At 39.1% G+C, this 25397-nt stretch overlaps 1 protein-coding gene across 2 annotated transcripts in view; it reads right to left on the reverse strand.

Annotated features, from left to right (window-relative positions):
* Positions 1 to 384: 384 nt before the first annotated feature.
* The window catches only part of Cse1l (chromosome segregation 1 like), a 46164-nt gene continuing 21151 nt past the window's right edge, over positions 385 to 25397 (reverse strand). For both annotated transcript variants that reach the window (XM_077799528.1, XM_026390933.2), the window contains 19 exons: positions 24373 to 24480; positions 21412 to 21504; positions 18869 to 19036; positions 18626 to 18755; positions 17442 to 17507; positions 16859 to 17061; positions 16222 to 16306; positions 13595 to 13656; positions 11745 to 11881; positions 10190 to 10293; positions 8712 to 8809; positions 7377 to 7527; positions 7042 to 7250; positions 6559 to 6656; positions 6379 to 6464; positions 5906 to 5987; positions 4316 to 4462; positions 3379 to 3610; positions 385 to 2788 (listed from right to left, as the gene is read on the reverse strand). In XM_077799528.1, coding sequence (XP_077655654.1) covers positions 2699 to 2788; positions 3379 to 3610; positions 4316 to 4462; positions 5906 to 5987; positions 6379 to 6464; positions 6559 to 6656; positions 7042 to 7250; positions 7377 to 7527; positions 8712 to 8809; positions 10190 to 10293; positions 11745 to 11881; positions 13595 to 13656; positions 16222 to 16306; positions 16859 to 17061; positions 17442 to 17507; positions 18626 to 18755; positions 18869 to 19036; positions 21412 to 21504; positions 24373 to 24480 — 2349 coding nt within the window. In that variant the 3' untranslated portion in view covers positions 385 to 2698. The remainder of the gene's footprint in view (positions 2789 to 3378; positions 3611 to 4315; positions 4463 to 5905; positions 5988 to 6378; positions 6465 to 6558; positions 6657 to 7041; positions 7251 to 7376; positions 7528 to 8711; positions 8810 to 10189; positions 10294 to 11744; positions 11882 to 13594; positions 13657 to 16221; positions 16307 to 16858; positions 17062 to 17441; positions 17508 to 18625; positions 18756 to 18868; positions 19037 to 21411; positions 21505 to 24372; positions 24481 to 25397) is intronic.

The following is a 25397-nucleotide window of genomic DNA, read 5'->3' on the forward strand; positions in this document are numbered from 1 at the left end:
GGGTTTAAATGCCAGGGTGGTTAACCCCCGTGGTAAAGAAATGCTATTTTCACTCCTCAAAATGGCAGCAAAAGAAAGGCCCGCGTGAATCGGGGTGCGCTGTGCAGTCCCCCGTGATGCACGTGGTGCTGGCCCAACGGCTGGCGGGGGTGGGACACAGACATGGAGCAAACAGGATGCTCACCTCCAAAGCTGGCCATCAAGTACCCCTCCAAGGTGCCCAATGAGGGCTGTTGCTGTAGACGGATCAAAGGACAGAGCACACCCACTGATGGCTGTATCTACCAGGGAACATTAAATGTTTAGAAAGTTAAACATAACAGAACTGTAGGCAAAATACCAACTGTTTAGGGGAAAAAAGAAAACGAATCAGGGTTTCAAACAGGAATTTGAATGATCTTTAATTTTTAAATATTTTTCTGTATCACCCAAGTTTTCAAAGACAAATACATATTTTAAATGTATTTAAAGTTTTGTCTAGAAGGAAAAAAAGAAGTTTGTAAAAAGATGATCAGATAGCAGAGAGAACCAGTGGACCCAGCAGCAGCATGAAAATTGACAGTGGCCCCCCTTCAGTGTACAAAGACCCCGTGTGGGGCTGGTCCAGGCCCAGACGCATTCTGCAGTTTCTCACCTGCCAGGGCTGTGGCATCACCAGCAGGATGAGGCGGTATCAGCGCTGCTCAGGAGAACCCCCTCCCAGCCTGGTCCCGGCCTCAGCCCCAGCTTTTATGTCCGTCCAGTGCTTATCCTGAAAAGGTTAAATTCCTTTTTTTTCTCCTGTTAATAGTACAGGGTTTGAACTCAGGGGCACTTAACCATTGAGCCACTTTAACATTTAGTTAAAGACAGTCTAGCTAAGACGCTGGGGCTGGCTTCAAATTCACGAGCCTCCTGCCTCAGTTTACAAAACCACTGGGGATTATAGGTGTGTGCCACCGAGCCAGGCAACCACTCAAAGGTGGACAGTATCCGCTCACCTTTCAGAAGAGGGTCCAGTCATCTGCTCCAGGTCACAGTAACAGACCTGCTGTCGGAGCCCGGCTCCTCATGGCTAGAGCTTGAACATCACCACTGAACTAGAATCACTGCGCAAAATGCCCCTCCAACACTGCAATCTGCCGTGTGTCAACGTGACCTTTAAAAGCCAACTGGGAAAGCTGCCTCAGATGAGAAGCCTCAACAGAAAGCATTTTAAACCGTCTACTCAATCTTTCAACCCGAGGAAGGAAAATGCAGAGAAACTGATCCATCCCGAGTTCCAGATGCTGAGCCGGCGCCCTCCATAACAGTTCTCGCTGCGCACTTTAACTGTCCCACAGCATCAGCAAGAGCCAGGCCGAGAAAACCGGAGCAAACGAGCCATCACCGTCAATTTTCTTTTCCAGCTTTTTAAAGGCTTTCTTTAAAAATTCTTTATATTTAAAAAATAGACTCCAATAACACCTCAATATCCTTCCAATGAGCACGTAAGCCCAAACAGTACTATATCCACTGCTGTGTGAAAACCACCAGAGCGATCTGATGGTGGAAATACACTTTGATTACTAGAAACTTCTCCAGCAGCACTACAAAAACAATACATAAAAACATTCAAGCCACGTGCATGAGATTGAAAAGAAAGAAAAAAGGAATCAATACCTTCTCTGATAAATCCACTACGATGAGTGGAGAAGTGACCAATCCAGCCCAAGTAAACTGCCTCACCAAATTTAGATATTCTGACTCTCCACTCCCTAAAAACAGACCTACAGAACTCTGCAGGCCAGGCCAGGCCACTAGAGAGCCAGTACAGCCTGGCTGCCCTAGACCTCAGGTTCCAAGAAGCGGAAGTCAAGACACCTTTGACCTTCAGAAGGAAGGGGACTAGGCAAGATCTCACCATCCCACTGTCTCAGGCACTGTCCGGTGCCCACCTGTGGAGCCAGCAGAGGACGTCCCCCACAGCAGTAAGTGCCTGTCCCAAACTCATGCTGTTGCCCAGGGTTCAGTCCTAAATTCACATGCCTCCGGTCCCTGTGTGTGTGTGGGTATGTGTGCATACAGACAAAAGATTAATTGGGATTGAACAGGTTTAGAAATCAGGATTTTATGGAGTCCAGAGGGGAGGGGGAGAATCTGAAGAAGTTCTTCATTATAAAAGTATCAGAGAGCACCGAGAACCTACCCTTACTTATGATGTTCTTAGATGCACGTCTTAGGGTTTACTTTATTGCTGATTACAGACTTGTAACTATTAAATGTGTGCTGCCTGGCAAGTTACACAAGTGATTCTTACATTTCCAATAAAAGCTTAAAGAAAAACAGACAAAAAAACTATAAAGGGTGAGAGAAATACGAATGGCAACAGCTTCAAAAGAAAGGATTTAGTAACAGAAGAAGCCTCCACAGTTGGTGTCTGCAAAAACTTAAAATTATCCAATTCATGCAGACGTTCAAATCAATGTCAGGCAGTGAACTATTAATACTTATCCCTCGAAGCTGAAAACTAGAAAAGCCACCCACTTATATTTAGGATCACACAAACCACCTAATTTGCTCAAGGTTCAGCTTAAAGCAACATTTAATATCCTTTACAAGATGGAATCTATGACACGTTCAAAGGAAAACTTGCATTTTTGTTTAAATGCAACCGTGCTCAGAAGTCTGTGATTTCCTAAGAAACTGTGCTGGGCTTAGCCAGTTAGGAAAACGCAGCTCACATCAGTGTCACACTGGCTGCCTGGAGGTAGCCTTGGAGGTACTGGAGCGCTTCCGCATTGAGGCTGGTGCTCACCATGGACGGAACCTGCAAGAGAGGGAAACCACATGCTGGAAAAGTCCTTATTGGTTCACGACGAGGCACAATGAAGTATTCAGGGTGAAATGACATGATGTCTAACACTTGTTCTAAAATTCTCTACAAAGAAAAAAACAAAAACAAATGAGAGGACAGGGCCAGGTCCTGGTGACCATCACAGCCGAGTCGGTGACAGGTTACCGAGCTCTTTCTATGTCTGAAGACCTGTACTATGTGTGACAAAATCAGGTCACACATAGTACAGCTACACAGCTGCAGGAGATTTGTGCCACGATCCACCATTTAATGTAAAAAAGTCTACAAGTGCCACGGTTTAGAACAGGAGTATTTCATACTGGGAAACACATTTCCATTCAAGGATTTTTCTCCTTTTCTTTTCACTCCTAAAACCTTCATTTAGAATATACTTGCTGTATACAATACGGAAAAAGGGCTCATCATTTAAATTAAAAAATATACCTCAGCTCTAAACTCTGTGGGCTGCAGTATGGTCACCTGCCCAGTGGAAACAGACACCTAACCACTCTACTGTCCTCTCACTTCCACCAGCCAAAGCTCTATGACACAGAGACACCTACCCTTCCCGGACAGGCGGTAGACAGCTTGTGAAGTGACTGTGCCAAGTGAATTTTGGGGTTGTTCACCATCTGACCTACAGGGTCATGCTCCTTTTTCCCAGCAAATGCCAGCTGGGAGAAGGCAGTCTGGTAACCTGGGGTGTCTTCGATGTCAATGAAATGCTCTTCATCTGGAATGGTGTCATCCTCGGGTAACTCAAAAAGGCCAATCAGAGACTGTAATAAAGGAGTCCTAGTGTGGAAGAAAACGAGACAAAAGCTCGAGAAAACACTTCAAAGACTTAAAAGCAACAACTCCTCCAAGAAATAACACTAGACTCCCTAGTCTGAGGAGCAGGAAGGAATTTTCAAAGTAAGATGGCCACAGTGCTTACTCCTATCCAGAAACCTTCAACTCCTTTGGCAAGAGCACCTCAATTTATTTTTAAGAAACAGCTCATTGTTAAACCAAACCAAGGAGCTTGAATGATAGGAGGTTAGTTAGAAAAGTGAGCACTCAGCTGCCAGATCACTCTGGGGAAGAGTCGCCTGAGTAGATCCAAAAGGAAGAAGCAGAGGTGAGAGGTCAAGAAGAGGAAAGCCACTGAGACACCTGTGCTGACAGGCAGGAACCTCTCCTGCCCCCAAAGTTCCTACTTCTAAATTCAAAAGACGGCTTGGCAGGGCTTTCTTGGTTAAGGCTGTCACAAAACAGTCTTGGAAATCATCTAGAACAGCCCTTGAAGAAGGCCCGTGATCCACCACAATGAATAACCATAAAACAGGACCCTTATGGGCTCAGAGGGATGCACAACCCATGGCTTAGACGTGAGAGTACCAGGGGAGAAGCTGAGATCAGAACTCAACTGTCTTGCCCTGTGGGAACAGGCTTGGTTGATTCTGCAGTCACAGGAAAGGGGGCTGTAATCTCACAAAGACATCGGCATGGAGCACTTACCACAGCTTGGTATATTCGGTATCCATCATTGGGGGACATTCTGTTAGTAATTTGGTTATGCCAACAGCACAGATCTTTTTCTCTACATTTCCAGATACTTTCTGAATTTCAGGAATTATGATTTTTTCCAAAACCATTCCAAACATTCTGTTAACCAATAGCAAAATAAACACTCAATGTTAACTAATATTACCACTATAAATAGGGTTGAATATTTTTTATTTGTACTGACTCCTTATGAAATGAGTAAACTGCTAAATAAAAAGTCTCCTATTATTGGTTAACTGAACCAAAAACCTCCTTATCAACCTCTACCCTATGGCCAACTGCCATCATCTTTTGTGAATAAACATCACCCACATGATTAGGAAGGAGAAGCTTTGCAGCTTTGTTTGGTTCTGGTCTTTTATGCTTTTAAACTACAGCATCAGAGCCTGGCACAGTGGTGCAAGCCTACAATCCCAGTGGCTTGGGCGGCTGAGGCAGGAGGTTCACAAGTTCAAAGCCAGCCTCAGCAACGTAGCAAGATATCAAATTAAAGAAAAAAGAAAAAGAAGGAAAAAAAAGGGTGGGGCTGGGGAGGTGGTTCAGTGGTTAAGTGCCTTGGGTTCAATGCCTGGTACCAAAAACAAACACCCACCCAATCAGTCAAGCACAGTGATGCCTGGAATCCCAGTGACTCTGAAGGCTAAGGTAGGAAGATGGCAAGTTCAAGGCCTGCCCAGGCAACTTAGCTGTGTCTCAAAATAAAGAATTATAAGAGCTGGGAATACCCAGTTCAGTGGTAGAGCACCCCTGGGTTCAATCCCCTGTGCTGAAAACAAATGACCCCATCATTCCACCATCAGCAGTGACTGGTTTTAAAACATTTCTGGATCATAAACTTCACAAATTTGTTTGCTTATATAACTTTAAGTGTCCATGTTAATGACTTATTTTTTTTTTAAAGAGAGAGAGAGAGAGAGAGAATTTTTTAATATTTATTTTTCAGTTTTTGGCAGACACAACATCTTTGTTGGTATGTGGTGCTGAGGATCGAACCCGGGCCGCACGCATGCCAGGCGAGCGCGCTACCGCTTGAGCCACATCCCCAGCCCCATTATTTTTTAAAAAATGATTTGGCCAATCATTATACATTATTGAAAACACACTGGAAGTAACTGTTTTCAACAATTCTAAAAGATGCAAAATCCTTCACACTTTATGCTTTAATAAATTCTATGAGGGGCTGGGGCTCAGCGGTACAGCACTCGCCTAGTCCGTGAGAGGCCCTGGGTTCAATCCTGAGCACCACATATAAATAAATAAAATTAAGGTATTGTGTCCACCTACAACTAAAAAAATAAGATAAAGATAACAGTACTTTGTGTTATCTGACATAGCAGAGAGAATGCCAGAGGTTAGGGAACTTTTGAGAATTAGGAAAATGATCACAGGGTTTTTTCTTTACAATTCCACACCTAAGAATATTTTAGAAACAACAAAGATACTAACTACCCCCCAAACCAAGAACCATGAAATCACCCCTTAAATAGATACTGGTCAAACCATACTCTTTTAAAAACAAAATTTAATAAAAACCCAACTTACTTTGGTTGTATACCATCAAATATTTCTTGTAATGCTAGCGCCCCATATTTTATGCAATACAAATTAATAAAAACTAAGAAACCTGTTAAGAGAAAATGCAGAATGTCAGAGAAGGACTCACCACCCATGCAAAATCATTAAACCACCAACTACCCTTGGCATTGCATTTATCTTCTGAGGCAATTTAACCTAGAGATTTCTGTCTTTATGTTATAAACCTTTATGTGCAATCTCTGATTTGTATTTCTTTATACTATTTCCACTGGAAAAAGGTTTTAATACCTAAACTTAATATAAAGCAAACTATGGAGCATAATAACCAGTTTGAAACTACAGTTAGCAAAACACATTTTCAAGGTATTTTCTATGCAAAGCTTACAAAGGATAAAAAGTACATTTTCTAATCGCAAAGTTTAAGGGTTTTAGGCTAATTTCCATCTGCTGCTGTAAATCACCCAAAATAATTTACTTACTCTTGATAAACTTTGTTGTTTTGGAATTCTGAAGTCTTTGGAACAGTAGAAGGAAAATTTGTTTCCGGTACTGGTCAACGGATTCACTAAAGAATTGAATAAACAACAATGAAAATCCAGCATTTTTCTGAGCACCTAACAAAACCCGATGAAGTGCACAGGTCATGCAGTCATACTCACGGAGGCATGTGTTCTATTATACTGTTTAGAAGATAGAAACCTTGGTGGTCATTTGCTTTTGATGCAATCAACTTCTGGAAGACACCCAGTAACCCGGGCTACAACAGATCAAATGATAAACAATTTAAGAGGTAAGGATTAATTATTCCCAATCAGGCGATACATACTTTGAAAAGGGTTCACGCTGAATATTCTACTTTCCTTTTCTCTTTATTTCTTACTTCTGAAAGGTAGGGGGGAAATCCCACTGTAAAAAGCCCGTAAGTTAAGTTCTTGAAATTAACCTTTCTGCCTTTTTTCCCCCCGCCGCCATGAATACACGTAAGTAATAACTCAAGGATTAAACCATACATTAACATTTTCTATTTATTACTTTCCATTTTATAACGTTTAACTATTTTAAACAAAGAAAAACTAAAGTCCTGCCATTCCTAGCTTCTTCAAGCTGCCTTTGAAAATTGGAATCTAAACACGCCCACTCACAATCCTGTCGGCCGCGGCGCTGGCTATGGTGTTGGAGCCGCGCTCTAGGAACGCCTGGAGCAGCCGCACCAGGGCAGGAATGTTCCCTGTTCTTTCCCAAAGCACTGGCTGTAGTAGGTGAGGAAATAAGGCCATGTAGGAAGACGGGATGTCATTTTTGTGCGTTTCCAGAAGCAAAGACATCACTTGAAAGACGTACGGAATAAACTCTGTCAAACAAAGTAGAAGCAGCCGTTGGCCCCAGAGGCAGTGGCTCTAGGGCGCAGACGCACCTTGCAGAGCCGCAAAGTGCCACCATCTGGCTTCCGCCCATCACCAAAACGCAGCTTCCCTACCTTGTACATCATTTTGTAAAATTTCAGTAAACACCAGAAATAAAGCCTCCTCAAAGTTCACCACAGCAGCAGGGTTGGCTTTGCAGGTTATCCTTATGGCCAAGCAGATGGCTTCGAACATGTAGTGATTGAAGTGAGGCTTGCTCGGGTTCTGAAATCAGAAAAACCAAAGAGAATCCCCCAAACCTAATTACTCTCATAATCCAAGTGACTATAATAAATATCATTAAACATAAAACACACCTAACCTTTCTAAAACATATCTTAAAACATGAGTATTAAGGGAAAAAAATCCACTAAATTAATACTTATTTGTTTGGATTACTTTCTTTCTTCTTCTTAGCACCGGGGATGGAAGCCAGGACCTCAAGCATGTTGGACAAACTCGCTCCCACTAAGCTACACCCCCAGCCCTGCTGGATTTTTTTTTTATGGTCAAAAGTCCACTGTAAGAGAAGTGATTTCAGAAGCCCCAGCCCCTAGCCTGGAGACAAGTCTTACGCCTGTGTGCTCTTGGAGACAGTGGTGTATGTAGGACCTGAGGAGAGCTGGGACACCAAGTCCTGCTCCGCACGAATCTTACAACCAGTGGGTCTCATGCCGTGTCACAGAGGGATGACCTCCATACCCAGCAGTTTTCAGTTTTCTTTTTAAGCAAGGAAATTATTTTCCTCCAATGAAAATTCACCTTGCAAGGAGCGCATACCAAGCACATTAAGCCAAACGACAAGAGTGTACTCGGGCAGCGACAGGGAATCTATTCTCTTCTCTTTCCATCCCCCCAGCCCAAGTAGTTTCTTTACCTAAAACTCAGTTGAAAAATAACTACTCGTTTCTCAAGTCCCTCCCACACTTCATATGAATTTATCTTGTCATAGCATAGCTAGAAATTAGCATCTGTAAAAATCGTCCACCTCAAAATCATTTTTTATTTTTAAAATTTAGTATTAATATTTACACATGAATCAAAATATCTAAAATTTTGGCCAAAGAGTGAACTTCATTTTGGGGATGTAAGAGCAAGGAACAAGAGACACAAGAACTCTGGTTTGTCATTTTATAGATAAATACCCATACAAAGCTTACCTTCTCCCATCTAAATTTTAGTTCATTTGTACTTTCTTGATTTTTTACACAAAGGTGTTACAATGAGAACAAAATCTGAGTCTATACTTAAAGGACGACCTGTTCTATCCTCGGCTTTCAGAAAAGCGTATCAGCTGCTGGTCAGTAGAAGGCACACACCCTCCCCCACACTTCACCTAGGCCTGAGTTCAAGGGCCCCAACAGTTTGGAGCAAGGGAAAAACCCCTCACTTTCAAAATCGGCCGTTACCTTACTAACAGCTAATAGCTTCTGGGTAAGCTGAGTGATGAGAGTAGGGATATAGGGGATAATGGCTTCTTGCAGGAGGGAGAAACTTCTCATGATAGCTGTAAAATACAAAAAGAGCAAAACAAAGAGTCTAGTTAAACCTTAGGGTAAAACAGTGACTGGAGGGGGAAAGCCCACTAACTCCTCAAATACCCCCCAAAACAGCTCTCTGCATTTAAAAGTAAATTTCCCCTCCTGTTATAGGACAGGGGTTGACAACAAAATTTAGCTGGGGAATACTGAGTACCTCCAGAAGGCCCAAAATGTAAAGATTTTTAAAAGCGACAATAAAAAATAACTAGATGACTCAAGAGGCGGACAAAGAGAAGGAAGGAGCAGCCGCCAGGTGTGGGCAGGGACTGTCTCAGGCTTCTCACTTTGTACCACTGGCAGAAATGGCTAGCCCTAGCTAGAAGGACCTTGGCCCGGAGCAGACAGAGAGCGAAAGCGCCTGTTTCCCTCAAAAAGAGATTAGGAATCCAAGAAAAAAAATCTGAAAATACATATAAAATCAGAGTCCATACTATAAAAATGTTGCTCATTAACAGATGCCTAAAACAATTTGGCATGGGAGAGAAATGTATCTGCAAGCTAACTGTGTGTGACAGTTCTCTTTCCACAAACGTCACTTCCAGAATAAATGTTGATGGCCAGGCACCTAGCATGTCCACCTCAGCTTGGACAGCACTTCCCGGAGAAATGAGCTACTGTGTAGCCACCAACTCAAGCAGGATTCTAAACAACCTCATCTTCCCACTGCTTGTGTGCTTCCCTGAAGGGTTAGAGGGGTGCAGGACGGGTGGTCTTGCCTGCCCTGGGCTGGCCGAGTCCTGCTTCACCCACACAGCTGTGCGGTAGAGCAGGCGTCACACTGCTCATTCCCGGGGCCCCCAGGAACACAGCGACGAAGACCATAGACGCTCAAGGCGCTGGAAACCCACAAACACCCTGAGATGCACAAATAGACTCCCCAGGAGTCGGGACCCAAGCAGGAAGGATCAGGGCCAGTTTCTTTGGAAAGCATTTCCTGTGACCCAGACACTCTGTTTTTGGGATGCAACAGTTAAGAGAATGAAGCTTATCCCTGAGCTAGAGCTGGCACCAGGGCGCTCTCCTAAGGGAACCCTGGGAGCCTGTCATGCGCACCCCTGCTTCACGGAGCCCTAGTGCAGCACACAGGCAAAGTTGCCACATGATCTGATATTTGCCCTCACAAACTCAACATAAGAAAGAAAAAACAGTTTACTATGTTTTCTGTAAGGGATTCAATATTAAGCATAGGCAAAATGGTTCTGAGAACAGTTATTAATAAACAAGCCATTATTTTTACTTTAAAATATTTAAACCTACCTATATCTAGGTAAACAATATTGAGGGTTTACCCTTGTGCTCTGAGGTCAGACACTTAGTCACATCTGTACACCAGGGAGAAGGCCTACCTTTCATAATATATTCATTTTCTGAAGAGCCAGGAAGTGTGAGAGCTTTGAAAAGGTTTGTTAGCAGAATCTCAACAAACGGTGCGATTTCTGCAGCTGTAAAACTATAGATGAAAAAACAGCTTTCAGTCACTACAAACTCTTGAGCTCATCACAGGAATACCCCTGGCAACTACTAAATCATACTTCTTGGCATAAAACTGAGCCATCTCCCACCACCGACAGTTGGTAGACAGCTTTGGAAGAATTTTTTACACGTACTTATGTTAAGCTCCAAATTAGGCACATGTGGGATGAAACACAATTGATCAAACCAAGAAACCAGGTGAACCTAAAACCATCTAAAACTGCAAAGGGCATCGTTGGTTCGTTGTTCAAGGAACACGAACAGCACTCAAATTTCAGGGATCTGTGTCTGTTTTTTCCTGGGGGTGGAGCAGATATTTTTTGCATCAGTTCTGGGCCCGAAGACAGGTTAATGGCTTGACTCTCTCAAAAGGATGTCCTTTCAACCCTTCAAGTGACCAAAGAGCATCTACACCAAATTCTTGGTGGAACTGCAACTGTCTTCCGTCTCCTGCCCAGAGCTCAATCTCCATGAACACACTGTGCAGAATGGCCACAACACGAGCAGCCCACCATTCCTCAGCCTTTTTGGGGGGACTAGGTGGGAAGTACAGGGGGACTGAACCTGGGGCTTTCCACCAATGACATACACCCCCAGTGCCCCCCCCCCCATCCTTTTTCTTTCGTCGTAGTTATTTTTTGTTCTTTAAATCTTTTTAAGATAGCATCTTGCTTCATTACCCAGGCGGGCCTGGAGCTTGTGATCCTCCCGTCTGGGCTCGGTGTGTCGATGGGATCACAGGCGCTTGTCCACATCCCATCCTTGGATCAGGCCAGAACAGCGCCTTTCTTGGTCTCCAGAGAATCACTTTGACTCAACCGTTTGAGTTTTCAGAACTCAGAGTACCACTACCTCACTGCACTCTTAACTGAAGACCTCCTTTTGAAAGGCCTTCTGATGATTTGTTTTCATCTAAATCGCATAGACACTGTATTTTAGGTCTCTGTTTCCCTCTTTCCCTTGGCTGTTAGAAGACTCCAGGTAAAATTGGGAATTTCTTTTACAATATAGGATCTTCAGATATACAGTTCTATTTATTAATCTTACCACCATTATTTTTCTTTATTCTTGTCAGAATGCATCTATTTTATGCCTATGTTCCTAGAGACTTGGGAGGCTAAGATAGGAGGATCACAAAATTCAAAGACCAGCCTCGGCAACTTAGTGAAACCCTGTCTCGAAATAAATAAAAAGTTCTAGGAATGTAGCTCAGTGGAAAAGCATTTCTGGTTTCAACCCCCAGCACTTAAATAAACAATAAATAAAGCAAGCAGGTATCTATTTGGTAAGCTGCTTCAAATCCTTTTGGAATAAGACAAAGTACACATTTATTTGTCTAACTACTAATGAAATTTTCAGATATCTTCGACCATTACACACCCCTGCCCCAAGCTAAAAATATCTAACCCACTAGAATCCATAACTCACAGAGTGGTGTTGTTAGGTCCACGCATAGTGAACAGCCTTTCGAGGGCATGGGCTGCGTAGGTGTGAACGACAATGCTCTCAGCTTGAAGATGATTGATTAAGAGAGGAACAGAGACTAATAGATGCTCTTTTGGTACCTAAAAAATAATAAACATGCTCTAAATCCAAGAATGCTATCTTTGAGTAAAAGATCATCTGAAGACAAGGATTTACTGATGTTAGAAACAAGTCTTTTCTTCTCCTCTTCTTCAAGCTCTGTTATAATGGGAGGTGACAATTTAGAGAAGTCAGAATTTCTACCTCCACATCAGGACTCCATTGGCCTTCTCACTCTATCTTCCAATTCTTTCTCTGAGCACAAAAGTGTCATCAGAGCAAAATCTTATAGAGAAGTGAACATGCCATAGAAGGGCAAGATCATGGAGAAGCAGAGTAAGATTTCACTAATATTAAGTCATATTTATGAATAATTTCAAGATAATTTAATCCTTTTTTTTGGGGGGGGGGAACTATATGTATATTGGCTAATATCCCAAGGATATAAAGGACCACAAAAAAATCAAATTGCATTCAATAGTCTTACTATTGTGAAAATATTGGTAATTATTTTGAAACTACTTATGCATTTTAGGATAAGGCAAATAAGTAATTTAGACATAAATGTAACATTTTAAAAAGTTTTAAAATACCTTATATAATCTTAAATTGAATCAGGAACAATTTTATTTCATTGTCAATGTATTTTCGGGCTCTCCCCTATGAAAAAGCCTAGAACCAGTGGTAATTCTTTAGTAATGTGCCTAGTACTCAGACATAATGATCTCTAAATAAAAACTCCCACCTTTTAAAAAAAGACAAAATATAAATGAATTAAAAGTACACATTTATTTTTCTGACTACTAATGAAATTTTCACAGATATCTTTGACCATTACACGCCCCTTCCCCAGGCTAATTTAGGTCTGGCCAGGAAATGTACAAGAGCCTGGAATATCTTGTTATATACAAAAGAATGGAGGCTACTAAAAGCTCCTGGGTTGAGGACAAGACAGAAACCTATGTGAAGAGGCCCAAAGATGGACAACTGCAATACCCTTAAAACCTTCACCTGTCATCTTTTGGGAGTTGCTAAGGCACCAGCTCATTACTATGAAAACTAATGGGGGAGGGAGGAGGCAGGTAAAAATTTATCCTGTGTTTCCTGTTCGAACTGGTAATTAATATCTACAACAACATAGAGGTGGTGGTTGTACAACATAATGAATATACCACTGAAGTACATAAATGTTAAGATAGTGAATTTCATATTATACAAAGTATACCTTGATTTTTAAAATGAAATTAAAAACTGATAATGGAAAGTTCTTCACCTGAATCCACCAATCACTCTAAAAGTAAACATAAGTCACTGTATATGTCCTCATGAAATCAAAGGGTACTTATAATACATTCACATTCCTCCCAATTCAAATCTCCAACTCTACCAATACATAAGCATGCAGGGAAACAGAAGAACAAGCCAGAGTACCATGGGGGTGCAATCAGCCATCAGCAGAGTGCAAGAGACTTTCCAGATGAATGACTGACAAGTAACAGGCTTACAAGTGGGAGGGGAAAGGATCTCTTTTAAATTAAGAGATTTGAGACATAATCATAAGTAAAATTTTTAACGAAGCCATTATAAAAAGGCAAGATGCCAAAGGAAAATCAAGCATCATCTGAAATCCTAAGTTATTAAAGAGTTAAGGTTGGATTGGTTAGGTGTAGATATCAAATATGATGGCACAGATTAGAGAAGTTGGTATTTGTGATAAAACTCCTAAGTGGTGTAACAAATAAAAAGGCACTTACTTGATTCCTAAAAATCATAATATATTTGATACCATCAGCTTTAAGAACAGGAAATTCATTCACTATTAAAAAAAAATAAGTTAAAGTTATGTAAGTGATAGTTACTCTCCAAATGAGTGACAACAATGAGTTTTAAAAAACTACAATGTCAAGTAATTAAAGTATACTTAATTATATCATGACCTACTATGTAGCCACTAATTCAGGCAGGATTATAAACAATTTTATCTTCCCCTTGCCTTTAAGCTTCTAAACAGATGAACACTTATTACGTGTACAATCATTAAAATGAATGGTGCTATAGCTCAGTGGTAGAGTGCTTGTCTAGCACAATTGAGGCACTGAGATCAATTCTCAGCACTGCACATAAATAAATTTTTTAAAAAAATAAAGGTCCATCAACAACTTAAAAAAAGTGATTTGGGCCATGTGCAAATACATTCCCAGAATACCAGCTATAGTGAATCAAGATCATTCTTTCTGAGATTTGCTTTAAATTACTCTAGTGGTGGAAAAATAAATCAATGAAAGGGATAAAACACTGGCCAGTTATTAAAGAGGGATGATGATCACACAGAATCTCATTATGATACCCTGTCTACATCTAGGTACATGTAAATTTTCCAAAATTTTTTTTTTGAAAAAGGAATTATTTTGCCAGGCACAGTGGTGCATGCCTATAATCCCCCGGGGCCGCAGGAGGCTGAAGCAAGAGGATAATAAGTTCGAGACCAGCCCGACAACTTAGTGAGACCCTGTTTCAAAATAAAAAAATAAAAAGGGCTGGAAATATATCTCAGTGTAAATCTCCAGTATTGGGGGAATAAAAAGGAGTGGGTACTGGGTTTGTGGCTCAGCGGTAGAGTACTCGCCTAGCTCATGTGAGGCTCTGGGCTCGATCCTCAGTATCACATAAAAATAAATTAATGAAATAAAGGTATTGTGTCCAACTACAACTAAAAAAGTATTTTAAAAGGGGCGGGATTATCTTAATCTAGAATAATACACACTCATAAAAATAGGAAAACTGTTGTTAATTTATCTGTTTTGGGCTGGGGTTGTGGCTCAATGGTAGTGCGCTTGCCCAGCATGCGTGAGGCACTGGGTCAACCCTGGGAACCACATAAAAATAAATAAAATAAAGATATTAATAATAATAATATATATTATATAATACATATATATATGTTTTTATTTATCAGTTACAAGCACTTTGAAATTGTACTTCAAGTTTTAAGAATTCTTTTTTTTTCTTTTTTTGGTACCTGGGATTGAACTTAGGGGCACTTGATCACTGAGCCACATCCCCAGTCCTATTTTGTATTTTATTTAGAGACAGGGTCTTACTGAGTTGCTTAGAGCCTCGCCGTTGCAGAGACGGGCTTTGAACTCAGGATCCTCCTGCCTCAGTCTCCTGAGCCACTTGGATTACATGTGTGTGCCACCGCGCCTGGAAAGAGTTTTCATTTTTCAAATGGTAAGGAAAAGGAAACCACAGAATAATTCCTGTTGATACATGATAACAAATTAAGATTCAGTCCACTTAACCCTATCTTCCTTCCAAATAAACAACACACTCTCTATCAAAAGTTCATTTCAAGGGCTGGGGCTATAGCTCAGTGGTAAAGTGCTTGCCTCGAATGTGTGAGGCAGTAGATTCGATCCTGTGTGTAAAGATACTGTGTGTTCATCTACAACTCATTTAAAAAAAAGTTAATTTCAAGGGCCTGGAGTTGTAACTTAGTGGTAGAGTGCTTGCCTTGCACATGTGAGGCACTGGGTTTGATTTTCAGCACCGCATATAAATAAGTAAATAAAATAAAGGTCTATCAACAAATAAAAAAAAAATAATAATAATAATAATAAAAAAAGTTCATTTCAAGCCGGGCACATCTATAATCCTAGCAGCTCAGGAAGCTAAGGCAGGAAGACCTTGAGATCAAAGACAGCCTCAGCAACTTAGCAAGGCCCCAAGCAATTCAGCAGTGAGACCCTGTTTCTCTAAAGAAAGGAGAAAAAAAGAAAAGAAAAAAGGCCCAGGGATATGGCTCAGTTGTTAAGTGATTCTGGATTCAATCTCTGGTACAAAAAAAGGGGGTGGGGAAGAGAAGAAGAAGAAAAGTTAATTTCAGAGCCAGGCAAGGTGGTGTATATCTGTAGTCCCACCCAAAACAAAAGATTACAAATTTAAGGTCAGCTTGGATAACTTAGCAAGAAATGTAAATTTAAATTTATTTTACTTTTTAAAAAAGGGCTGGTGATATAGCTCAGAGGTAGAGGTTTCTCTAGTAAGCACTAAGTCCTGGGTTCAATACCAAGTACTACACACATTAAAAAGTATTAAAAAGTCAATTTCAGGGCTGGGGTTGTGGCTCAGTGGTAGAGCACCAGCCTCACATATGTGAAGCCCTGGGTTTGATCTTCAGCACCACATAAAAATAAATTAATAAAGGTATCATGTCCATCTACAACAACATCAACAACAAAAAATTAAAAAAAATTTTTTTTTGAGTATCATGGTAACACAAAGAGTTCTTATTATGTCATAACTTCATAGTATACTGATACAAATAAAAATTTCAGGTATAGTACAAGTTGTAAGAAAGAAAATATTCCACAAAACTCACCATTAGCTGATTTTAAATCAGGGAGGATATGATTCACAAAGAACTCAGTCAGGTTTACTAGTTCATTAGCTTGAGTAATTCCATGCTGAAAAGGAAATTTGTAACGGGGTAAAATAACACTAAATGCCTGCATATATAACCAAAGCAGATATTTAATCAATTTTAGAAAAGCACAATAAAAACGCAGATGAACATTTCAAAATACAGTTTATATATAAAACAAGATTATCTTAACAGACAACAAAGAAACTTGTCTAAACTGAATAGCTAAGTTCAAGTTAACCATGTTTATACAGTGAGTGTCAGTGTATAAACATAACAATAACAAATGTGGCATCTGTAAAGAAACTTAAGTGCTTGGGGCTGAGGTTGTGGCTCAAAGGTAGATCGCTTGCCTTGCACATGTGAGGCACTGGGTTTAAATAAATGAATAAATAAAATAAATGTTAAAAAAAAAACAAAGAAACTTAAGTGCTTAATACATAAGAGAAAGCTATCTTTCTCTGGTATTTTTTTTATCAGAACCAATAGGTTATCTTGTGAAACAAATTGTATTATGAGAGAGAGATTATTTCTTTTTTAATTCTGTGGTTACTGACCTCTGTTACAGAAAGAAAACTACACTGAAAAGATTTACCTTCTGTGTTTGGGCTTTTGATGCCAAAGATGTCACCAGGTAAATGGCAGCATCTTTGTGCTTCCAGTTGACAGATGGATTTTTTGCATATTCCTGGAGCATGGAATTAACATAACCAGAGAAGATTCCTGTCACAGGTCCCTCAAAAAACTTGCATAATCCTCGAACCAGATCACATGCAGCCCTTCGTCTAGTATCAATATCTACAAAGTCAAAAGGAAATATATCTTGGGAGAAAGAAAGCAGCAGCAAACAAGTGATCCAGCTTATATAAAAAAGAAATTGCCACCCAATAACTGTCAACAATGCATATCATAAAAAGAATATTGTCTCCCTCCATAAGAAACACAAAATGAGAATAAAACCAAGGAGTTCATAGAATTATCATAAACATTACCTAGAATATAAAAAAGGGCAAATGATTCAATTTGATACTTTTGAGCAGGGCATATAAGTGCTGCTTTTTAAAGCTGTTCAAGTTAAAGGAGGAATACTGTTGTTAGTACAAATCCTTATCCTAGCTCCTACTCCTCCCCATGGAAAATAGACTTAAAAGTGGTGAAAAAAAAAAAAAAATACACACCAGAGCCTTCCAAATCTCTTCTTATATACTCTTCAGAATTATCTTCAAATGCTTCTTCATCAGCAGCTACAAAGAAAGTTGAAATTTACAATCATTTCCAGAAGATACAGCGAAGCACACTTTCCTATCTAATGACTTCTTCAAATACTCTTTACATCATCTCCTTGAGTAGAAACCATCACAATGAAAAACTAGTATTAGGTAATCCACACAGCTTTGAGACACTGAGTGTCCCTGGAATTGACTTTCACTAATAACTTTCAAAATTGGGGGGGCTGGGTTGTGGCTCAGTGGTACACGCTTGCCTAGCATGCGTGAGGCACTGGGTTTGATCCTCAGCACCACGTAAAAATAAAATAAAGATATTGTGCCCACCCACAACTAAAAACTAAAAAGGAGAGAAAAAAAAAAAAAGAACTTTCAAAAGTGGGTGTTGGAGATCAATCCAGGAATGTTGACTTTATATTGTTCCAAATAAGGACATTAAAACAAACAAAAACAAAAATAACCATACTCACCATTTTTTGATAAGTCATTTAAACAAGTAGCAGAATAGCAGACAATATCAGAATAAAGATCTGTCCTTTAAATGTAGTTTTAAGAAAACACAGAAGGAAATAAAACCTCACATCTACTGTCTTTAATTTACCATTTTGTTCCAGACTGATAAGCAATCACTTCTCTAATGACTACTGTGATATAAAACCTAATCCCTTCCATCTTCACTACTTTTCTTTACAACTATGAGAAAAGGCATACATACAAATAGAGGCTCTTAGAACTATTTAACTTTAAACACAAACCAAGTGGGTTTTGATCTGTATATAATTAGTTAAATCACTTTTCCACTGTTTGAAAAACAGGTATTGCCTTGGTGAAGCACTAAATCAACAAAACCGAATCTTTTCCATAAACTGAGAACCTATATTTCTTCTGTGTAAGATATTGAAAGACTTAATCAATATTTTTATGAAAAAACAAAACAAACCTTACAGTACAGCAAGCCCATTACAGCAAGACTTATATCACAGATGCCCCATTTTCTGCCTTGGTTTAGAAAATAGGCAATAAGTAACCTGCAAGGAGTTTTATTTGAATATATCATCTTGTAATCAATTAGATTGAATGTTTCAAAAAAAAAGAAGGGAAGACTTTTGAAGTTTATGCTAACACACTTTAATTACCTCTAAATTCCATGTTAGGCACAATAACCTTTTCACAGATACTTGTCAGTGTGTTCTGGTCCTCAAACAGATTCTTATAATGAGGTCTTTCACAAACTGAAGCCAGAAATTGAATTGCGTTACTCACCAACTGAAACAAAGGAAAAAAATAAGAATATTTTAAAAACAAAACCAAACAGTTCATTTTTGAGGAAGGGTAGGGGGGAAGGAAATATCTTTCATTTCTCTCCACCACCATCTTACCAAATCATATTTAACCTCTTGACCTGTTGTAACTAGTAAATTCCAGATGGCTGTGACAAAACGAGGCAGATATCGCTGAAATTCTTCATCATACTTTTGTGCATAGAGAGCAGCATTATCACAGATCTGTGATTTTAAAAGCTCCAATAAGCCTGCTTCCTCTTCATCCTCACATAAAAGAAGAGATAAAACTCAAAACATGTGACTTTAATGGTTTACAAATAGTTTATCCAAGTTTCCATATTCTCTACCATAAATAAGGGGAGTAATTTCTGAGTGAGACTCCTCTATTTATTTTTATGTGGTGCTGAGGATCGAACCCAGTGTCTCGCACATGCTAGACGAGCACTCTACCATTGAGCCAAACCCCTGCCCTGAATGAGATTTTTAAAATTTAAATTTAAATCAACTTTAGTAAACTACATCTATGCCAACAATCTGATGGGTACATTGGCTCACACCTGTAATCCCAGCAACCCGGGAGAGGATAAGACAGGAGGATCACAAGTTCAAGCCCTGCCTCAGGAAAACTTGATAAGACTCTGTCTCAAAATTAAAAAAAAAAAAAAAAAAAAAAAGGGCTGGGGATGTGGCTCAAGTGGTAGTGCGCTCGCCTAGCAAGTGTGAGGCACTGGATTCGATTCTCAGCACCACATAAAAAAATAAAATAAAGATATTGTGTCAAACTAAAAAATAAATATTAAGGGGCTGGGGATGTGGCTCAAGCGGTAGTGCGCTCGCCTGGCATACGTGCGGCCCGGGTTCGATCCTCAGCACCACATACAAAGATGTTGTGTCCGCCGAAAACTAAAAAATAAATATTAAATAAATAAATAAATAAATAAACAAACAAAAACCCAGGACTGGAGAGGGCAGGGATATATCTCAGTGGGAGAATGTCCCTAAATTCAATTCCTAGTATAAAAAAAAAAAAAACAAAAGAAAAAACCAGTGAAATATTTCTTATTAATCACTACAAGTAGCCTCAAAGTTTTCAAATTAAATAAATCCTTTTTTCTGATCGCAGAATTACAAAATATTTCCATATCACACTGAAAAAAAATGCCTATTATAGAAACCTGAATGATAAAGAGCACATCATACTCTTTGTAATAGTTAAGATACATCCTTGTTGCCTTCTCCCAAAAGGTTTATCATTTCAAATATATTAAGATGTGCATTTGCACATCTTTTGTCCCTACCCACAAAAAAGCTAATGCTACAGGATTCTTACATACAGTGTTTGGTTATAAAATAGTGAACCACCATTAAAAAACAGCCATGCTCATTCAAATACCTTATAGCACTGTTTCTGGCTGCTTTCACACAACTGCAGAGTCACAGCAACACAAACCATCTGGCTGCACCAAGCAGAAAATGTTTACTAGCTGGCCAGTTATGGAAAATGTCTTCACCCTAACCTAACGGTGACAGTGATTTGGGCCAGACATCACAGTTTATTCCTTAAAACCTAAATTTATTTCAGATGCAAGTGTGAAGAAAATCTTTTGTTTTTTGAAGGAGTGGAGTTTTTTGGTTTTTTTTCAACAGTATTCTTAGTGGACTAACATAATTATTTCACAGGAGCACATCTTTTTTGTTTCTTTTAACTTACTCAAACGCAGACTTTTTTTTTTATACAGCAATGGTCTGTTTTCCTTTGTGTATCCCACCTTCAAAATCTGAACTGCTAATTCTGATTTGTTTTATCTGGTTTGCTATACATTCTAAATATTTTATTTTATATTTTAAAATGGACACAGTATCTTTATTTATTTTTATGTGGTGCTGAGGATGGAAACCATGCCTCACACGTGGTAGGCAAGTGCTCCATTGCTGAGCCACAATCCAGCCCCTAAAAGTTTGTTTGCTTTAAAGGTACTAGGGATGAACACAGGGGTGCTCTATCACTGAGCTATATAGCAAACCCTTTTCATTTTTTTTAGATAAGGTCTCACTAAATTGCCCAGGCTGGCCTCTGACTTGCAATCTTCTTGCCTTCCCCTCCCAAGTAGGTGGAATTACATGCATGCACCACCAGCCCCAGCACAAGTAGATCTGGAATATATTATTACATGAGCAAATGGGCAGCACAAAATAAGCACTATATGCTGAAAAGTACATACTACAAAACCCAGATCAGAAAACTTTACATATTATAAACATTTGCAATTTTCCCTGTTGCCCAACCTATGAATGATTTTTTTAAAAAGAGGCTAACATTATAGGTCTAAATTTTTGTAAGAATATTCAAAGACAAGTAACTTATTTCATAGAATATTTGTAACTACTTTAAAGCTTTACTTTCAATAATGTAGTAAAATAGCCTTATCTGTACACTGTAACTTAAGCCAGGTCCAAAATATGACCTTTTTTTTTTAACATATTATACATAACCAAATATGGACTATCAAACAGAAGAAATTACTTGCACTTGTAGAATTCTATCTATTAACATTCTGGAGCAAACAGGTTTTCAGAGGGTACCCAAACAACTCTTAATGAAAGAAAAATGCTATTTAAGCAACAATTTAAATACTTACATCAGTTTGTAGAAGCTTATTATCCAGTGTCAACAGGGTATGAAAATGGTTCATCCAAGTTTCCATATTATCTTCAAAAAATTCAGGAAGATCCTAAAGAATAATTATATTGACTTGAAACTTTCAATTAAAAAATAATAAGTATACTATTCAATAAATTTCTCTATCACAACAAACATTTTATGCATGCCTATGGGCTTAAGTCCAAACTGTTGTTGAAAAACATTATTTATTGTGACAAGAATTCTCTGCTCTAGCTAGGTCTGTGGCAGCTGAATAAACCACTCTTTTCCTCTTTTTGTGTATTTTCATCACAAATGGTGATACCCTCTACCCAATCCCAATCTATTTACTCTTTCAAGGTCCAGCAACACTATACAGTGCCTTTCCTTAAATGACAGTGTTTGCTGGGGGCAGTGGTGCATGCCTATAATCCCAGCAGCTCAGGAGGCTTTTGGCAGGAGAACTGAAAGCCAGCCTCAGCAAAAGTGAGGCACTAAGCAACTCAGTGAGACCCTGCCTCTAAATAAAATATAAAATGGAATGGTAATGCAGTTCAGTGGTTAAGCAACCCTGAGTTCAATCTCCAGTACAAAAAAAAAAAAAAAAGCCCAGTGCTTACCAATATGCCCCTTTTCTTTCTGAACTACTGCACTTACTATAAGATGATGAGCACGATCATCATCAAGTAAACACACGATCTTATATAGTCGCTGATTTCCTGGGACACAGTACAATACTCCCTTCTTAGGAACAACCCCCTAAGAGAGATGATGCCTCCTTTGGGTTCCTTGTGTTTCCCAAGCTTCATTTCTCCTGACTTTTAAGAATCAGAACTCAGGGGCTGGGATTGTGGCTCAGTGGCAGAGCACTTGCCTAGCATGTGTGAGGCACTGGGTTCAATTCTCAGTACCACATGTAAACAAATAAAGATCCAATTCTATTAAAAAAGAAACAGAACTCAAAAGAAGGTATAATATAAAACAGTATTCATTTAAGTAAAAATTTCTCAAACTGCCATGTAGCTAAACACGTATGTGGGGCATATCACTTGGGCTGTTTTCTTCTATTGTACCCAAGAGAATACAATTTTCTTCTGGGTAATGCATTACCACTATGAGCGTAGTTATGATGTGAGGATAAGTTCATTACTGCCTATGAATAATAAAAAGGCCAAATCCTAGCTTTGCACAGTAGCTAAGGCAGGAGAACTTCAAGCCTCAGGCCATCCTAGGCAATTTATCAAGAACCTGGGGATGTCGCTCAGTGGTAAAGCACCTCTGGGCTCAATCACGATAGTCAAGAAAGTAAAAAAGACCAAATCTTTCTTTTTCCTAATATACAGCACCCTGTGTCAGTTAGCACCCTTAGCTTGGTCCTAGAGCTTTGAATCTTAAAATTAATGAATCTCAAACAGAAAAAAATGATTGGAGGCTACAATCTCAATAACAACACAGTACCCAGGCCTTTTTTTTTTTTTTTTTGAGTTGTATATGGATACAATACCTTTATCTATTTATATGTATGTGGTGCTGAGGATCGAACCCAGTGCCTCAAACTTGCAAGGCAAGCGCTTCAGCACAGAACTACAACTCCAGGCCTTTCTTGCTATTAACAAAGGTTCTTATCCTCTTTGAAGCCTGGTACTTCAGTCTTCTATCTCCCCCATATCTTCCAATAAAAGCCCTTTTGTACAAGCTAGCCAGGGATCCCTAGCCAAAATATTGTTGCTCTAATGTTAATATCCATGCAAATGAACAAAAGAGGAAACCTTAAAGGTCTAATTTCTCAGTGCCATCAATCAAATAGTATACTCTAAAAGGGTGACATGGGATGTGGGGCTCCCTTAACTTACTGGATCCAAAAGAAAGTTATTTTCTCCCATGAGACATCCATTAGACTATTTAGGGAATACTGTATAAAATAAAATACTGAATCAGGCACAGTGGTGCACACCTGTAATCTCAACTACTAAGGAGGTTGAGGTAGAAGGATCACAATTTCAAGTCCAGCCTGGGCAACTTGGTGAGATCCTCTCTCAAAATAAAAAGAGCTCATTAGGGGCTGGGGATGTGGCTCAAGCGGTAGCGCGCTCGCCTGGCATGCGTGCGGCCCGGGTTCGATCCTCAGCACCACATACCAACAAAGATGTTGTGTCCTCCGAGAACTAAAAAATAAATATTAAAAATTCTCTCTCTCTCTCTCCTCTCTCACTCTCTCTTTAAAAAAAAAAAAAAAAAAAAAAGAGCTCATTAGTTGAGTGTTTGCTTAGCTTGTGAAAGGCACGGGTTCAATTCCCAGTACTGAACCAAACAAAACTGGATAAAGTTCATGATTAATAGGAAGAGCGTGGCATGGTGGTGCATACTTTTACTTCCTGCTACTTGGGAGGCTGAGGCAGGAAGATTTCTTGAGTCCAGGAGTTTGGGGCCAGCCTGGACAACACAGCAAGACATAATCTCATGAAATAAAGAAAGAAGGCAGGAAGGAAGGAAAAGAGGGAGGGAAGGAAGAAGAGAGAAAAAGGAGAGCCAGAAAAAGTTTTCCATCAGAAAAATTAATTCTGGCAAAGAAGTCTTTATCCACTGGATTATGTTCAACATCAAAAACAGAAAGAAAGGGGCTGGGGTTGTTGCTCAGTGGTAGAGCACTTGCCTCGCATGTGTGAGGCACTGAGTTCGATTCTCAGCACTACATACAAACAAACAAATAAATAAAGGTCCATCAATAACTAATAAAACATTTATAAATAAATAAATAAAAAAGTATTGCATCCAACTATAACTAAAAAATAAATATTAAAAAAGAAAGAAGGAGAAAATAAAAAACAAGAAATTAAATGAGGGCTGGGGACATAGCTCAGTTGGTAGAGTGCTTGCCTCACATGCACAAGGCCCTGGGTTCAATCACCAACATCACAAAAAAAAAAAAAAAAAAAAAAAAAATTAAATGAAAACTTACCTGAAAGTTTAAACTGTAGAACAATTTTGATATTAGAATCAAGGAAGAAAAAAGAATCCTCAAGGCAGAGGCATCATTTGCATGGGTACTGCACAGTTCAATGGTGGCCTTGGAAAGGAATTTAGGAACATGGTTTTAGTGTTAAACCCCACGCTCATCTTAGTGAAATACCCCTGCTTTCTGCTGACACTACTCCTATTTCTTCTCTAAAATATAGCTTTAAATCATAGTTTATGGTTAAGTAACAGAAAAACAAGTATACATTTTTAACTTATCCATAACGTCATTCGGAAAAATCTAATGCTAATATTCTGAATTATACCAGTCCAGTCACCTATGTACATATATATAAATATATTACACAAAATCATTTTTATGCTCATTAAATAATTTCTCTGCCACCTGACATGTTGTTTCTAATTTTGCTCATTATTCTAACTATAGTAGGCTTATCTACAAAATTTTTGGGCATACCTCTAACTTCCACAGTGCAAGACTCTAATAAAAGTTAACACCAAGACAGCACTATATAAAAGCACAGGTTTTGAAAGATAGATCTGCATACAACCCAGATTGTATTACTCATAAGGAGTGTTATTTGAAGAAACTAGGTTATTTTACTATGAGCCCTAATATCCTTACCATTACATGTGAATAATGCCTATCTTATAGAGAGTATGAGAATCAAATGAGAAAATATACATAAGAAGTCCTACTCTGTGTACACCTACTATGTAAAAGACACTCAATAAATATCACTTCCTATATCCTTGAGTTAGGGGATGTAACACTAAGAGTTTCTCAATGAAACTACAGCATATATCATTCTTAATGGTGAAATATTGAAGCCTTCTCTTGAGATCAGGACTAATACAAAGATGCCTTCTATTACCACTTTAATTCAAAAAGCATTGTGCTGAAGATCATAGACAATGTACTAAAACAAAGTAAAAGAAGTATGCAAGCATGGAAAAGAAAAAATAAAACCATCATTATTTGCAGATAATGCAAGTGTGTTCACAAAA

This window comes from Urocitellus parryii, chromosome 6 (assembly GCF_045843805.1).
Source record: "Urocitellus parryii isolate mUroPar1 chromosome 6, mUroPar1.hap1, whole genome shotgun sequence".
NCBI classification, from domain to species: Eukaryota; Metazoa; Chordata; class Mammalia; order Rodentia; family Sciuridae; genus Urocitellus; species Urocitellus parryii.